The following is a 15,359-nucleotide window of genomic DNA, read 5'->3' as shown; positions in this document are numbered from 1 at the left end:
GGAATCCCCTTTTCCGGGAATCCCCTTTTCCCGGGAATATTCCCAGATTTCCTTTGAGCCCGGCAGGATCCTGATCCTGGAGAAAGCTCTTCCCTTTTCCTGCTTTTTCCCATTTCTCCTGCATTTTCCCATTTATGTCTCCCAATTTATCCCACTGTTCTTCCATTTTCCCAGTTTTTCCTGGTTTTGCCCCATTTTTTCCCCCATTTTTCCCAGGTTTTCCTGGTTTCTCCCAGTTTTCCTCCCATTTTTCCTGTTATTTTTCTGTTTTCCCCCATTTTCCCACTTTTTCCTGGTTTTCCTCTGTTTTCCCCTGGGTGTTTTTTTTCCCATTTTTCCCCGTTTTCCCCAGGTTTTTCCTTTTTCCCCAGTTTATCCCCAGTTTTTCCTGTGTTTTCCAAGTTTTTCCCGATTGCCTCCCATTTTTCCTGCTTTTTCCTGGTTATTCCCCCTTTTTTTTCCCAGTTTTCCCCGGTTTCTCCCAGATTTTTCTCCAATTTTTAGTTTTTCCCAGTATTCCTCCCATTCCCCCCCACCCAGTTTTCCCTTTTTTTCCACATTTCTCCCATTTTTTCCCAGTTTTTCCTGGTTTCTCCCAGATTTTCTCCCATTTTTCCATTTTTTCCCAGTATTCCTCCCATTTTTTCCCAGTTTCTTCTGGTTTTCCCAGGTTTTCCCCCATTTTTCCCAGATTTCCTGGTTTCCCTGTTTTCTCCCATTTTGCCCAGTTTTCCCCCCTGCTTTTCCCAGTTTTCCCGGGTTTCCCATTTTTCCCCAATTTTCCTGGGTTTTCCCAGGTTTTTTCCCCACTTCTTCCCAGTTTTCCTGGGTTTTCCCATTTTTTCCACATTTTTCCCCAGTTTTTCCCATTTCCCCCCCCCTTTTTTCTCACTTTTCCCTGGTTTTCCCCCCATCTTTTCCAGTTTTTCCTGTTTTTTCCCAGTTTTCCCATTTTCCCCTGGTTTTCCCCAGTTTCCCCCCGGTTTCCCCCAGTTACCCCAGTTTTTCCTGCTTTTCCCAGTTTTTCCCTGATTTTCCCTGGTTTTCCCCATTTTCCCCAATATTTTCCCCATTTTCCCTCTTTTTCCCCATTTTCCCCTGGTTATTCCCTGGTTTTCCCCATTTCCCCCATTCTTTTCCCAGTTTTCCCCCATTTTTCCCTGTTTTCCCATATTTTCCCATTCTTTTCCCAGGTTTTCCCATTTTCCCCCATTATTTTCCTATTTTTTCCCATTTTCCCCATTCTTTTTCCAGTTTTCCCATTTCCCCCATTCTTTTCCCAAATTCCCCCATTCTTTTCCCAATTTTTCCCATATTTTCCCATTCTTTTCCCAGTTTTTTAATTTTTTTCCCATTTTCCCCAATTCTTTCCCCATTTTTTCCCTCCAAACCCCTCCCCGCTCCCACCCCCACATTCCCAGCTGGAATTCCGCGCGCTCCGGCAGCAGAATTCCCGGAATTCCCGATCCCCTCCCCCGTTCCCAGGGGAAGAATTCCAGAGGCGGCTCCGGCTGCTGCTCCCAGGCTTTGTTGGCTCCGGCCTTCCCGGGAATTTCGGGAATTCCGGAATTCCCGTGGCTCCCCAGGAGCAGGGCCGGCCCCGAGTTCCTTTTCCCGGGAATTCCGGCCGGGAGCCTCACATGAAATCGTCGGAGTCGTTCCCGTCCTGCCGGAAAAGCAGGAATGGGGCTGGGAATGCGGGAGTAGAAATTGGGAATCTGGGAATCTGGGAATTGGGAATTTGGGAATGTGGGAATGGGGCTGGGAATGTGGGAATAGAAATTGGGAATTTGGGAATGGGGGATTTGGGTATTGGGAATGGGAATGTGGGAATAGAAATTGGGAACTTGGGAATTTGGGAATGGGGCTGGGAATGCCGGAATATAATTCCCGGAGTTATCTCAAAAAATTCCCAGAGTTATCCTGTTTCTTTCCCAGGGAATTCCCAGAGTCATCCCAGGGAATCCCAGTGTTATCTCAGGGAATTCCTGGAGTTATCCCAGGGAATTCCTGGAGTTTTCCCGCCAATTTCCCAAGGAATTCCCGGAGTTATCCCGCCCCTTTCCCAGGGAATTCCCGAACTTTTCCCACCCTTTCCCAGGGAATTCCCGGAATTCCGGCCCCACCTGGTTGGAGGACATGTTCTCGGCCTTCATCAGCGAGGAGTAGCTCCTGCGGGGAGAATTCCCGATGGTCCCGGAATTCCCAGGGATTCCCCCTCTGGAAATCCCGGATTTGGGATCCCCAGCCCGGATTTCCCAACCCGGATCCCGGGAAAAATCCCAGAATTCCTTAAATCCCAGGAAACCCCCCGGAATTCCTTCAATCACGTTTTTTATGGAGGTCAGGGAAGCTCAGCTGGGAATCCCAGGAATCCCAAATTCCCAAAATTCCTGAATCCCCCGGGGTGAATTCCCGGCACATCCCGGCCTCACGTTCCTGGAATTCCGGGGGGAGCAGCAGAAAACCTGGAAAAGCTCCGGAATTGCCAGGGGGAAATTCCGGGGGAAATTCCAGAGGGAATTCCAGAGCAATTCCAAAGGGAATTCCAGGATAATTCCAGGGCAAGTCCAAAGGGAATCCCAGAGAGAATTCCAAGGAGAATTCCAGGGGTAATTCCAAAGGCAATTCCAGGGAGAATTCCAGGGGGAATTCCAAAGGGAATTGGGGCAATTCCAACGGGAATTCCTGAGAAAATTCCAGGGGGGAATTGAGGAATTCCAACGGAATTCCATTGAGTAATTCCAACGGAATTCCATTGAGTAATTCCAGAGAGAATTCCAGGGGCAGCCAGGGTTGATTCCAGACCAGACCCAACTCCAAGAGGAATTCCAAAGGGAATTCCAGAGGGGATTTCAGGACAATTCCAGGGGAAATTCCAGGGAGAATTCCAGGGGGAATTCCAAAGGCAATTCCAGAGGGAATTCCAAGAGGAATTCCAAAGGGAATTCCTGAGGTAATTCCAGGGGAAATTCCAGAGGGAATTCCTGAGGGAATTCCAGAACAATTCCAGGGGAAATTCCAGAGGGAATTCCAGAGGGAATTCCAGAGGGAATTTCAGGACAATTCCAGGGGAAATTCCAGAGGGAATTCCCGGGGCAATTCCACCATTCCCAGTCCCACTCCCTGACTGGAGCCGGGATTCTGCCGGAAAACCCCCCAGGAGCTCCGACCCCGGAATTCCCAACCAACATTCCCAGAATTCCCAGCAAACTTTCCTGGAATTCCCACCAGACGTTCTCGGAATTCCCAGCAAACATTCCCACTAAACATTCCCACCATTCCTATCAATCATTCCCAAAGATTCCCGGAATTCCCACCCAACATTCCCAGCAAACCTTCTTGGAATTCCAACCCAACATTCCCACCAAACGTTCCCAACATTCCCAATGTTGCCAACATTCCCGGCATTCCCAAACCCCCAAGCTCCTCCTCCAGCTCCTGTTTCTGCTGCAGCTCCTGACACCCAAAATTCCCGACATTCCTGGAATTCCCGGCATTCCCGGCTCTCCCACCTGAGCTCCTCCAGCTCCTGCCTGCGCTGTTGCCACCACCCAACATTCCCGCAATTCCCAGAATTCCTGGAATTCCCACCGGAGCTCCTCCAGTTCCCATTCCCGGCGCATTTCCAGGCGCTGCTGCCACCCAACATTCCTGGAATTCCCAACGGAGCTCCTCCATCTCCCGTTTCTGGCGCTGCTCGTGGTGCACCCAAGATTCACGACACCCCGACATTCCCGGCATTTCCAACATTCCCGACATCCCTGACATTCCAGGCCCTTCCAACATTCCTGGAATTCTGAATGCTCTCAGAATTCCCAAACATTCCCGGAATTCCCACCGGAGCTCCTCCATCTCCCGTCTCCGCTGCGTTTCCAGGCGCTGCTCTCCATGCTGCTGGTCCCCAACATTCCCAACACTCTCAGAATTCCCAAACATTCCCGGAATTCGCAAACACTCCTGGAATTCCCACTGGAACTCCTCCAGCTCCTTTTTCCGCTGCGTTTCCAGGCGCTGCTTGCACCACCCAACGTTCCCACCAAACGCTGCCAACATTCCCAACATTCCCAACATTCCCAAACATTCCCAGCACTCCCGACACTCCCGGAATTCCCCCCGGAGCGCCTCCATCTCCCGTTTCCGCTGCATTTCCAGGTGCTGCTCGCGCAGCTCCCGGCGCTGCCGCCACCCAACATTCCCAACATTCCCGACACTCCCAGCATTCCCTGAATTTCCAAACATTCCCGGAATTCCCGGAATTCCCACCGGAGCTCCTCCATCTACCGTTCCCGACGCGTCTCCAGGTGCTGCTCCTGGTGCTGCAGCTGCCCAACATCCCCAACATCCCCGACATTCCCAAACATTCCTGACTCTCCCAACGTTCCCGACACTCCCAGCATTCCCAGAATTCCCAAACATTCCTGGAATTCCCACCGGAGCTCTTCCATCTCCCGTTCCCGCTGCGTTTCCAGGCGCTGCTCGCACCACCCAACATTCCCACCCAACGCTACCAACATTCCCAGCACTCCCAACATTCCCAAACACTCCCAGCACTCCCAGAATTCCCAAACATTCCCGGAATTTCCACCCACCGGAGCTCCTCCATCTCCCGTTCCCGCCGCGTCTCCAGGCACTGCTCCTGGTGCTGCTGCTGCCCAACATCCTCGACATTCCCAAACATTCCTGACTCTCCCAATGTTCCTGACACTCCCAGCATTCCCAGAATTCCCAAACATGCCCCGAATTCCCGGCATTCCCGTCATTCCCACGCACCGGAGCTCCTCCATCTCCCGTTTGCGCTGTGTCTCCAGGCGCTGTTCCCGGCGCTGCTCCCGCAGCTCCTGGCGCTGCCGGCCGCGTTCCCGCCGGTCCCGGCTCAGCCGCTCGGCCGCCAGGTCGGGGAAGCGCTCGACGCGCGTCCGCTCCAGCCGGCGCAGCTGCTCCGGGGCCCGTCGCTCCACCCGCACCGAGCGCACCTGGGATTCCAGGGAAAACACAGAAAAACAGGGATTAAACCCAGCCTGAGGCTGTGCCGCTCCACCGGCACTGAGAGCACCTGGGAAACATGGAATTCCAAGGAAAAACATGGAAAAACAGGAATTATGGCAGAAAAATGGGAAACACTGTGGAAAAATGGGAATTATGGTGGAAAAATGGGAATTACAGCGGAAAAATGGGAATTATGGCGGAAAAATGGGAATTATGGTGGAAAAATGGGAATTACGGCGGAAAAATGGGAATTACAGCGGAAAAATGGGCCATGCCGCTCCACCGGCACCAAGCACACCTGGATTCCGGGGAAAAACAGGGAAAAACATGGAAAAATGGGAATTAAACCGGGAATTAAACCCGGAATAATGAGAATTAAACTGGAAAAAATGGGAATTAAACCGGGAATTAAACCCGGAACAATGAGAATTAAACCGGGAATGACACCAGGAATAATGGAAATTAAACCAGGAGAAAATGGGAATTAAACTGGGAATTGAACCGGGAATTGAACTGGGAAAAATGGGAATTAAACTGGGAATTAAGCCGGGAACAAGGGGAATTAAACTGGAAAAAGTCCTAATTACACCAGGAATTAAACCAGGAAAAATGGGAATTACGCCGGGAACAAAACCAGGAAAAATGGGAATTAAACCACAAATGAAACTGGGAAAAATGGGAATTCCCAAATCCCCATTCCCAGATTTCCATTCCCCATTCCCAAATCCCCAATCCCCGTTCCCAAATTCCTGTTCCCCATTCCCAAATCCCCATTCCTCATTCCCAAATTCCCGATCCCCATTCCCAAATTCCCATTCCTGTTTTTCCCAAATTCCCATTCCCCATTCCCAAATTCCCGTTCCCAATTCCCAAATCCCCATTCCCCATTCCCAAATTCCCAATGGTTGTTCCCATATTCCCAATCCCCATTCCCAAATTCCCGTTCCCCATTCCCAAATTCCCGTTCCCCATTCCCAAATTCCCATTCCCCATTCCCAAATTCCTGTTCCCCATTCCCAAATCCCCATTCCTCATTCCCAAATTCCCGATCCCCATTCCCAAATTCCCATTCCCCATTCCCAAATTCCTGTTCCCCATTCCCAAATCCCCATTCCTCATTCCCAAATTCCCGATCCCCATTCCCAAATTCCCATTCCCCATTCACAAATTCCCAATCCCCATTCCCAAATTCCCGTTCTCCATTCCTGAATTTCCGAGGTTCCCATTACCATTTTTCCCATTCCCACATTCCCAGGGTTCCCATTCCCAATTCCTGCTGTTCCCATTCCTGTTCCCAATTCTCCCATTCCCATCCCCAAAATTCCAGATTTATTCCCAGATTTATTCCCAGATTCCCAGATTTATTCCCAGTCCCACATTCCCATTCCCAAATTCCCGGATTTATTCCCAAGTGTCCCTCACGTTCTTGTTCCAGCGGAAGTCGATCTGCTCCCATTGCTCCCATTCCCATTCCCAGTTTTATTCCAAAATTCCTCGGTTTATTCCCAAATTCTTGTGTTTGTTCCCAGATTTATTCCCAGGTTTATCCCAGGTTTATTCCCAAATTCCCAGATTTATAACCAGGTTTATTCCCTCTCTCCCCTCCTCGCTGCGGTGGCAGCCGATCTGTTCCCATTCCCATTCCCGTTCCCATTCCCAGGTTTATTCCCAGATTAATTCCTGGATTTATTCCCAGATTAATTCCCAAATTCCCAGGTTTATTCCCGGGTTCATTCCCAGGTTTATTCCCAAATTCCCAGATTTATTCCCGTGTTTATTCCCTGCCTCACCTCCTCGCTGCAGCAGCAGCCAATCTGTTCCCATTGATCCCACTCCCAGATTCCCATTCCCGTTCCCATTCCCAGGTTTATTTCCAGATTAATTCCCAGATTTATTCCCAAATTCCTGGGTTTATTCCCGTGTTTATTCCCGTGTTTATTCCCTCTCTCCCCTCCTCGCTGCGGCGGCAGCCGATCTGTTCCCATTCCCAAATTCCCATTCCTGTTCCCATTCCCAGATTCATTCCTGGATTAATTCCCAGGTTTATCCCCAGATTAATTCCCAAATTCCCAGGTTTATTCCTAGGTTTATTCCCAGGTTTATTCCCGGGTTCATTCCCGAGTTTATTCCCGTGTCTCCCTCCCCTCCTCACTGCGGTGGCAGCCGATCTCCTCCTGTTGTTCCCATTCCTGTTCCCACATTTATTCCCAGATTTATTCCCAATTTCCCACATTTACTCCCATTGCCATTCCCGGGTTTATTCCTGGATTAACTCCCAAATTCCTGGAATAATTCCCAGATTTATTCCCAGATTTTCCTCCCTCACCTCCTTGCTGCGGTGGAAGCCGATCTGTTCCCGTTGCTCCCATTCCCATTCCAAGATTTATTCCCAGATTTATTCCTGGATTAATTCCCAGATTCCCACGTTTATTCCTGGGTTTATTCCCAGATTAATTGCTAGGTTTATTCCCGGATTTATTCCCAAATTCCCACATTTATTCTCAGGTTTATTCCCAGGTTTATTCCCCAATTCCCGGGTCTGTTCCCGGATTTATTCTCTCTTTCCCCTCCTCACTGCAGTGGAAGCCGATCTGCTCCCATTGATCCCATTCCCAGATTTATTCCCAGATTCCCACATTTATTCCCATTCCCATTCCCATATTTATTCCCAGATGCCCATGTTTATTCCCACTGCCATGCCCGGGTTTATTCCCATATTAATTCCCAGATTCCCATGTTTATTCCTGGGTTTATTCCCGGATTTTTTCCCTGGCTCACCTCCTTGCTGCGGCGGCAGCCGATCTGTTCCCATTGATCCCATTCCCACATTTATTCCCATTGCCATTCCCCGCTTTATTCTTGGATCAATTTCCAAATCTTGGGACTTATTCCCAGATTTATTCCCGGGTTTATTCCCAACTTCCCGGGTATATTCCCGGATTTTCCTCACCTCCTTGCTGCGGTGGAAGCCGACCTCCCCCACGTCCATGTCGGGGGATTTGCGCAGGTTGGTCCAGGGGGTGTAAACCACGGTCACGGAATTCAGCTTGCAGCCTGAAAATGGGATAAAAACAGGGAAAAACGGGAAAAACGGGATAAACCCCAGAAAACCGGGATAAACCACAGTCACAGAATTCAGCTTGCAGCCTGAAAACGGGATAAAAACAGGGAAAAACGGGAAAAACGGGATAAATCCCAGAAAACCAGGATAAACCACGGTCACGGAATTCAGCTTGCATCCTAAAAATGGGATAAAAACAGGGAAAAACGGGATAAATCCCAGAAAACCGGGATAAACCACGGTCACCAAGCTCAGCTTGCAGCCTAAAAATGGGAAAAATCCCAGAAAAAGGGGAAAAATGGGATAAATCCCCCCATTTTCCCAGTTTTTCTCTCTTTTCCCCCATTTTTCCCAGCTTTTTTCCCATTTTTCCCAGATTCTATCCGGAATTTTCCCCTTTTTTTCCCATTTCCCCATTTTTTCCAGGTTTTTTTCCCGGATTTTATCCCATTTTTCACAGGTTGTTTTCCTGGTTTTTTTCCCGGGTTTCTCCCATTTTTCCTGGGTTTTTCCTGTGTTTTTCCCCACTTTTCCCAGATTTTATCCTATTTTTCCCAGCTTTTCCCCAGGTTTTTCCCATTTTCCCTGGGTTTTCCCCCATTTTTCCTTTTTTCCCATTCTCTTCCAGGTTTTTTTCCCATTTTCCCTGGGTTTTTCCCATATTTTCCCCCATTTTCCCCAGGTTTTTCCCATTTTTCTTCCCATTCCCATTATTCCTGTGTTTTTCCTGGTATTTTTCCTGACTTTTTCCCAGGATTTTCCCATTGTTCCCAGGTTTTTTTCCTGGGTCTTTCCTATTTTTCCCGGATTTTCCCATTTCCCCTGTTTTTTTCCCCGGGATTTTTCCCATTTCCCCCGGTTTTTCTCATTTTTCTCAAGTTTTTCTGATTTTTTCCCATTTTTTCCCCAGTTTTTTTCCCATTTTCCACATTTTTTTCCCCACTTTTCCCCTTTTCCCTTGGTTTTTCCTATTTTTACCCAGGTTTTTCTGATTTTTTTCTGCGTTTTTCCTCATTTTCCCCATGGTTTTTCCCAGGTTTTTTATCCCTTTTTTTCCCCAATTTTTTCCCATTTTCCCATTATTTCCCAGATTTCCCCCATTTTTTCCGTGTTTTCCCAGGATTTTTCCCATTTTCCCCTGATTTTATCCCTTCTTTTTCACGTTTTTTCTGATTTTCCCCATTTCCCCTGTGTTTTCCCATTTTCCCCTGGTTTATCCAATTTCCCTTTGGTTTTTCCTATTTTTTCCCTGGATTTTATCCCATTTTCCTGTTTTTTTCCCACAGGTTTTTTTTTTCCATTTTCCCCTGGTTTCTTGCATTTTTCATGGATCTTATCCCATTTTTCCCCAGCTTTTTCCCATTTCCCCCGTTTTTTTCCCGTGATTTTTCCCATTTTCCCTGATTTTATCCCGTTTTATCCTGTTTTTTCCCATTTTTCCCCGCTTTCCCACTTTCCCGCCTACCCTGGATGCTGTTGGCCTTCACCAGGTGGGCGCAGTCGCTCAGCACCTCCTTGGGGATGTCGTCCATGCCCTGGCCCTGCCGAGCCCAAAATTCCGGGATTTGGGATCCTCGGGATCGCCCCCGGCCATTCCCGAAAATTCCCGGAGCAATTCCCGCCTTTTAACAGTAATTCCCAAAAATTCCCGGAGCAATTCCCGCCTTTTAACAGCAATTCCCGCCAATTCCCAGAGCAATTCCCGCCTTTTCCCAGAGTAATTCCCGACAATTCCCAGAGCAATTCCCGCCTCTTAACAGCAATTCCCAAAAATTCCCGGAGCAATTCCCGACAATTCCCAAAGCAATTCCCGCCAATTCCCAGAGCAATTCCCACCTTTTCCCAGAGCAATTCCCGCCTTTTCCAGCAATTCCCAACAATTCCCGGAGCAATTCCCACCTTTTTTCCTCATGTTTTCCCCATATTTTCCCATGTTTTATCCTAGGATTTTCCCAGTTTTTCCCATTTTTTTCCCATTCCCCCCCCCAATTTTTCCCATTTTTTCCCAGGATTTTCCCGCATTTTTTCCTGTTTTCCCATATTTTTCCATTTTTCCCCAGTTTTCCCCAGGATTTTCCCATTTTCCCCCCATTTTTTTAGCTTTCCCAATTTTTTTCCCATTTTTCCCCGTTTTCCCCCATTTTTTCCCCTTTTTCCCATTTTCCCCCAGATTTTTTCCAGTTTTCCCCATTTTTTTCCATTTCCCTATCACTTTTTCCCGTTTTTCCCCATTTTTTCCCACTTTCCCCAGGATTTTCCCCCATTTTCCCCCGTTTTTTCTATTTTTTCCATTTCCCCCAACTTCTTCCCAGGATTTTCCCATTTTTTCCCAGTTTTCCCCATTTTTTCCCAGGATTTTCCCATTTTCACCCCATTTTTTCCTGTTTTCCCATTTGCTCCCAGTTTTCCCCAGGATTTTCCTAGTTTCCCCCATTTTTTCCCATTTTCCCCCAGGATTTTCCCATTTTTCCCGTTTTTCCCCAGGATTTTCCCGTTTTTCCCGGTTTTCCGGCGGCGCTCACTGGCTGCAGCCGCAGGTAGACGTGAGCGGAGGAGAGCTTGTCCACGTGGAACCTGCACAAATTCCCGAAATTCCGGAATTCCCAAAATTCCCAAATTCCTAAAATCCCCAAATTCCCCAAATTCCCCCAATTCCCAGCCCGGAGCCACCCCCCCCAAATCCCGGGAATTCCCAACCCCAAATTCCTGGGAATTCCTGGGATCGATCCCAAGGATTTCCTGGAATTTCCTGGGAATTCCCAAATCCCAACCCAGAGAAATTCCCGGGAATTCCCAACCCCAATTCAAGGGAATTCCTGGGATCGATCCCAAGAATTTTCTGGGAATTCCCAACCTCCAATCCATGGAATTCTGGGATCAACCCCCAGCTTTTCTTGGGAATTCCCAATCCTGAATCCAGGGGAAATCCTTGGATCAATCCTGAGAATTTTCTGGGAATTCCCAACCCCAAATCTGTGGGAATTACTAGGATCAATCCCAGGAATTTCCTGGGAATTCCCAACCTCCAATTTATGGGAATCTGGGGTCAATCCCAGGAATTCCCAACCCCAAATCCGTGGGAATTCCTGGGATCAATCCCAAACTTTTCCCAGGGGATTCCCAGGAATTCCCAAGCCCGATCTGTGGGAATTCTGGGATCAGTCCCGAGCTTTTCCTGGGAATTCCCAGCCCCCATCCCATGAAAATCCGGGATCATTCCCAAAATTCCCGACCCCTCCCGAAGGGGAGAATTCCCGGGAATCCTGAGGGGAGGGGAGGGAGAGGGAAAAATGGGGAGAAAAAGGGGGAAAGTGGGAAAAAATTGGGAAAAATGGGAAAAGGGGAAAAAGGGGGACAAAGGTGGGGAAAAAATGGGAAAAGTGAGGAAAAGAGGAAAAATGGGAACGAAGGGAAAAGTGGGAAAAATGGGAAAAATTGTGGAAGTGGGAAAATGGAAAAAATCTGTGAAAAAGGGGAAAAGGGAAAAATGGAAAATTTAGAAAAGTGGGGTAAAAGGGAAAAGTGGGAAGGATGGGGAAAACTGGGAAAAATGGGAAAAGTGGGAAAAGGAGAAAAAATGGGGAAAGTGGGAAAAAAGGGGGGCAAGTGGGAAAAAGTGGGAAAAAAGGGGGAAAAGTGGGAAAAGTGAGATATGGAAAAATGGGAAAAAGTAAAAGATGAGAAAAAATGGGATAAGTGGAGAAAAAGGGAAAAAGTGGAAAAGAGGGAAATTTTAGGAAAGTGGGGAAAAAGGGAAAAGTGAGAAAAAGGGAAAAATGAGAAAAAATGGGAAAATGAGAAAATGGGGGAAATGGGAAAAGGGGAAAAATGGGAAAAAAATGAGAAAAATGGGAAAAATGGGGAAAATGGGAGAAGTGGGAAAATGGGAAAGGAGGAAAATGGAAAATTTAGAAAAGAGGAAAAATGGGGAAAATCTGGGAAAAATGGAAAATTTAGAAAAGTGGGAGAAAAGGGAAAAGTTGGAAGGATGGGGAAAATTGGGAAAAGTGGAAAAAAATGAGGAAAAGTGTGGAAAATGGGAAAAATGAGAAAAGTGGGGGAAATGGGGAAATGGGAAAAAATGGGGGAAGTGGGAAAAAATGGGGAAAATGGGAAAAGTGGGAAAATGGTAAAGAAGGAAAATGGGAAAATGGGAAAAGAGGAAAAATGGGAAAAATTTGGGAAAAATGGGAAAAATGGAAAATTTAGAAAAGTGGGGGAAAAAGGGAAAAGTGGGAAGGGTGGGGAAAAGTGGGAAAAAATGGGAAAAATGGGAAAAGCTGGAAAAGAGGGGAAAATGGGGAGCAAAGATAGGGAAAGTGGGAAAATGGGAAAAGGGGAACAAAGGGAAAATTGGAAAATGGGAAAAATAGGAAACTGGAAAAGCTGGAAAAGAGAGAAAAATGGGAATAAAGGTGGGAAAATGGGAAAAAAAGCGGGAAAAATGGGAAAAAAGGTTGGGAAGGCAGTGGGATCCGGGGAAATCCGGGATTCGGGATCCCAGGGGAGCAGCCCCAGGGTCTCCCCCGGTCCCACATTCCCGATTTTTGGGAATTGGGGAATTGGGGAATTGCGGCGCTCACCAGACGTCCTCGGGCCAGCCGTGCTTGATCAGGTCCTCGTCTGCGGGAGGGCAGGACAGAATCCCGGGATTCCGGGCAAATTCCCAAAATTCCCAACCGCGATCCCACCCCAAAATCCCAGAATTCTGGCCAGAATCCCGGAATTCCCGCCCCAAATTCCCAGATTCCAGCCAAAATCACGGGATTCCCACCCAAAAGCACGAAATTCCCACCCCAAATTCCTGGAATTCCCAACCAAAACCCCACCCATAAATCCGGGAATTCTGGCCAAAATCCTGAAATTTCCCCACCAAAATCCTGGAATTCTGGCCAAAATCCCGGAATTCCCACACCAAAATCACCAAATGCCCAACCAAAATCCCAGGATTGCCACCCAGAACCCCACCCCAAAATCCCAGATTCCAGTCAAAATCCTGGAATTCTGGCCCAAAAATCCCAAAATTTCCCACCCCAAAATCCCAGAATTCTGGCCAAAATCCAGGGATTGCCACCCAAAATCCTGGAATTCCCACCCCAAATCCCAGAATTTCAGCCAAAATCCTGAAATTCCCAGCTGAAATTCCTGGAATTCTGGTCAAAATCCCATTATTCCCAACCAAAATCCTGGAATTCCGGCCAAAAATCCCAGAATTCCCACCCCAAAATCCAGGGAATTCCACCCAAAATCCCAGAATTCCTCCTCAAAATTCTACCCAAAATCCAGCCCCAAATCCCCAAAATAATTCCCCTGAAATTCCCCAGAACTCCCAAAAAATCCCCGAAACTCTGAAAATAATTCCCCAAATTCCCAAAAATTTCCCAAAATTACGAAAAAACTTCCCAAAATCCCTAAAATAATCCCCAAAATTCTGAAAAAATCCCAAAAATTTCCCAAAATTCCCACAAAACTTCCCAAAACTTCCCAAAATTCCCCCAAATGTTGGGAATTCCGGACTCACTCTCGTACTTGTCCTTGCCCATGTAGATGGTGTACGGTGCCGCCGCCGCTGCGGGAAAATCCAGGGAAAAACGGGAATAAATCCAGGGAAAAGTGGGGAAAATTCCATTGAAAAATCCGGAAAAATTCCATGGGAAATGGGGAACAAATCCAGGGAAAAATCCATGGAAAATTGGGAATAAATCCATTGAAAGTTCAGAATAAATCCACGAGAAAGTCCAGGATAAATCCAGGAAAAATACATGGAAATCCGGGGAAAATTGGGAAAAATCCATGGGAAAATCCGGGAAAATTCCATGGAAAGTTTGGAATAAATCCAGGGAAAAATCTGGGAAAATCCATAGGAAAATGGGAATCCAGGGAAAAACGGGAATAAATCTAGGGAAAAATGGAAAAAATCCATGGAAAAATCCAGCAAAAACCCGGAAAAAATCAATGGAAAATCAGGAAAAAATCCACAGAAAACCCAGGAAAAATCCAGAGAAAAACTGGGAATAAACACGGAAAAATCCATGGGAAATTGGGAATAAATCCTAGGAAAAGCCAGGAGAAATCCATGGAAAAATCTGGGAAATTCCCGGGAGATATCCAGGAAAAACCCAGAATTCATCCAGGGAAAATCGGGAAAAATTCCATGCAAAAATTCCAGGAAAACCTGGGAATAATTCAATGGAAAACTGGGAATAAATAATTGAAAAATCTGGAAAAAAACCCAGGAGAAATCCATAGAAAAATGGGAATAAATCCAGGGAAAAGCAAAAATAAATCCAGGGGTAAATCCATGGGATAATGGGGGAAAATTCCATGGAAAATTGGGAACAAATCCAAGGAAAAAAAAAATCCCGTGAATAAGTCAACAGAAAAATGGGAAAAATTCTATGGAAAAATCCGCAAAAATTCCACAGAAACTTTGGAATAGATACATGGGAAAATCTGGGAAAATCCATGAAAAAATGGGAATAAATCCACACAAAAAGCTGGGAATAAATGCACGAAAACTGGAAATATTTTCAAGGAAAAATCCACCAAAAAAAAAAAAAAAAAAAAAAAGATAATAAAAGTGGAATAATTCCATGGAAAAATCTGGGATAAATCCAGGCAAAAATCCGGGAAAAGCCTGGAAAAACCCAAGAAAATTCCTGGGAAAATCTGGAAAAAATCCTGGGAAAATCCAGGAATTATCTTGGGAAAAATCCCAGAAAATTCCTGGAAAGTTCTGGGGAAAAGCCAGAAAATATCTGGAAAAAGTCTTGGGAAAACCCGGGGAAAATCCAGGGAAATGAAAAGAAAAATTCAGGAAATATCTTGGAAAAAATTTGGGGAAAATTCCAGGAAAAAAATCCTGGAAACTTCGAGGAAAATTGCAGGGAAATCCCGGGAAATTTTCGCTTTTTTCGGAGCCATTCCCGGATTTCTTCGCGGGAATTTTCCCGCGCCAATTCCGGATCTCGCAGCCAAATCCCGGCGGGCAAAGGGCGGGAGAGGGAGAAACGGCGGGGAAAAGGCGGGAATTGGCGGGAAAAGCATCGGGAATTGGCGAGAAAAGCGTCGGGAATCGGCGGGAATCCCCTCAGGGCCGCGCTCACCGTTGGAGGTGAAGTAGAACACCATGGCTGCCGCGCTGCTCCGCTTTTCCCGCTTTTTTCCCGATTTTTCCGGGATTTTTCCCCACTTTTTAATGTTTTTTTTCCCGTTTTTCCAGGGATTTTTCCCGGTTTTTTTCCCGTTTTTTTCCCGGGGCGCCTCCGCCGCCTCCTCGGGGAAGGCCCGGCCCGGAAGAGGCCGCGCG

The 15,359-nt window shown here is 47.1% G+C and overlaps 1 protein-coding gene across 3 annotated transcripts; it reads right to left on the bottom strand.

Moving 5' to 3' along the window:
• Positions 1 to 1,323: 1,323 nt before the first annotated feature.
• CCDC25 (coiled-coil domain containing 25) lies at positions 1,324 to 15,349 on the bottom strand. Of its 3 annotated transcripts, NM_001197175.1 has the most exon segments (9): positions 1,324 to 1,666; positions 2,127 to 2,172; positions 4,774 to 4,976; positions 7,940 to 8,043; positions 9,516 to 9,591; positions 10,573 to 10,624; positions 12,634 to 12,673; positions 13,572 to 13,619; positions 15,157 to 15,349. In NM_001197175.1, coding segments are annotated over 9 exon segments (624 nt in total). In that variant the 5' UTR covers positions 15,182 to 15,349; the 3' UTR covers positions 1,324 to 1,636.
• Positions 15,350 to 15,359: the final 10 nt, after the last annotated feature.

This window comes from Taeniopygia guttata, chromosome 12 (assembly GCF_048771995.1).
Source record: "Taeniopygia guttata chromosome 12, bTaeGut7.mat, whole genome shotgun sequence".
Taxonomy (NCBI): Eukaryota; Metazoa; Chordata; class Aves; order Passeriformes; family Estrildidae; genus Taeniopygia; species Taeniopygia guttata.
The sequence above is the reverse complement of the archived record's forward strand: the minus strand, read 5'-3'. Positions and strand labels throughout refer to the sequence as shown.

Coding starts and splice junctions, on each gene's coding strand:
- CCDC25 (XM_072934597.1), bottom strand. CDS start 4,671: ATGTCGAGGATGTTGGGCAGCAGCAGCACCAGGAGCAGTGCCTGGAGA. Junction 2,173..3,841: donor CGGGAGATGGAGGAGCTCCG/GTGGGAATTCCG, acceptor TTCTCCCCGCAG/GAGCTACTCCTCGCTGATGA. Junction 1,667..2,126: donor AGAACATGTCCTCCAACCAG/GTGGGGCCGGAA, acceptor CTTTTCCGGCAG/GACGGGAACGACTCCGACGA.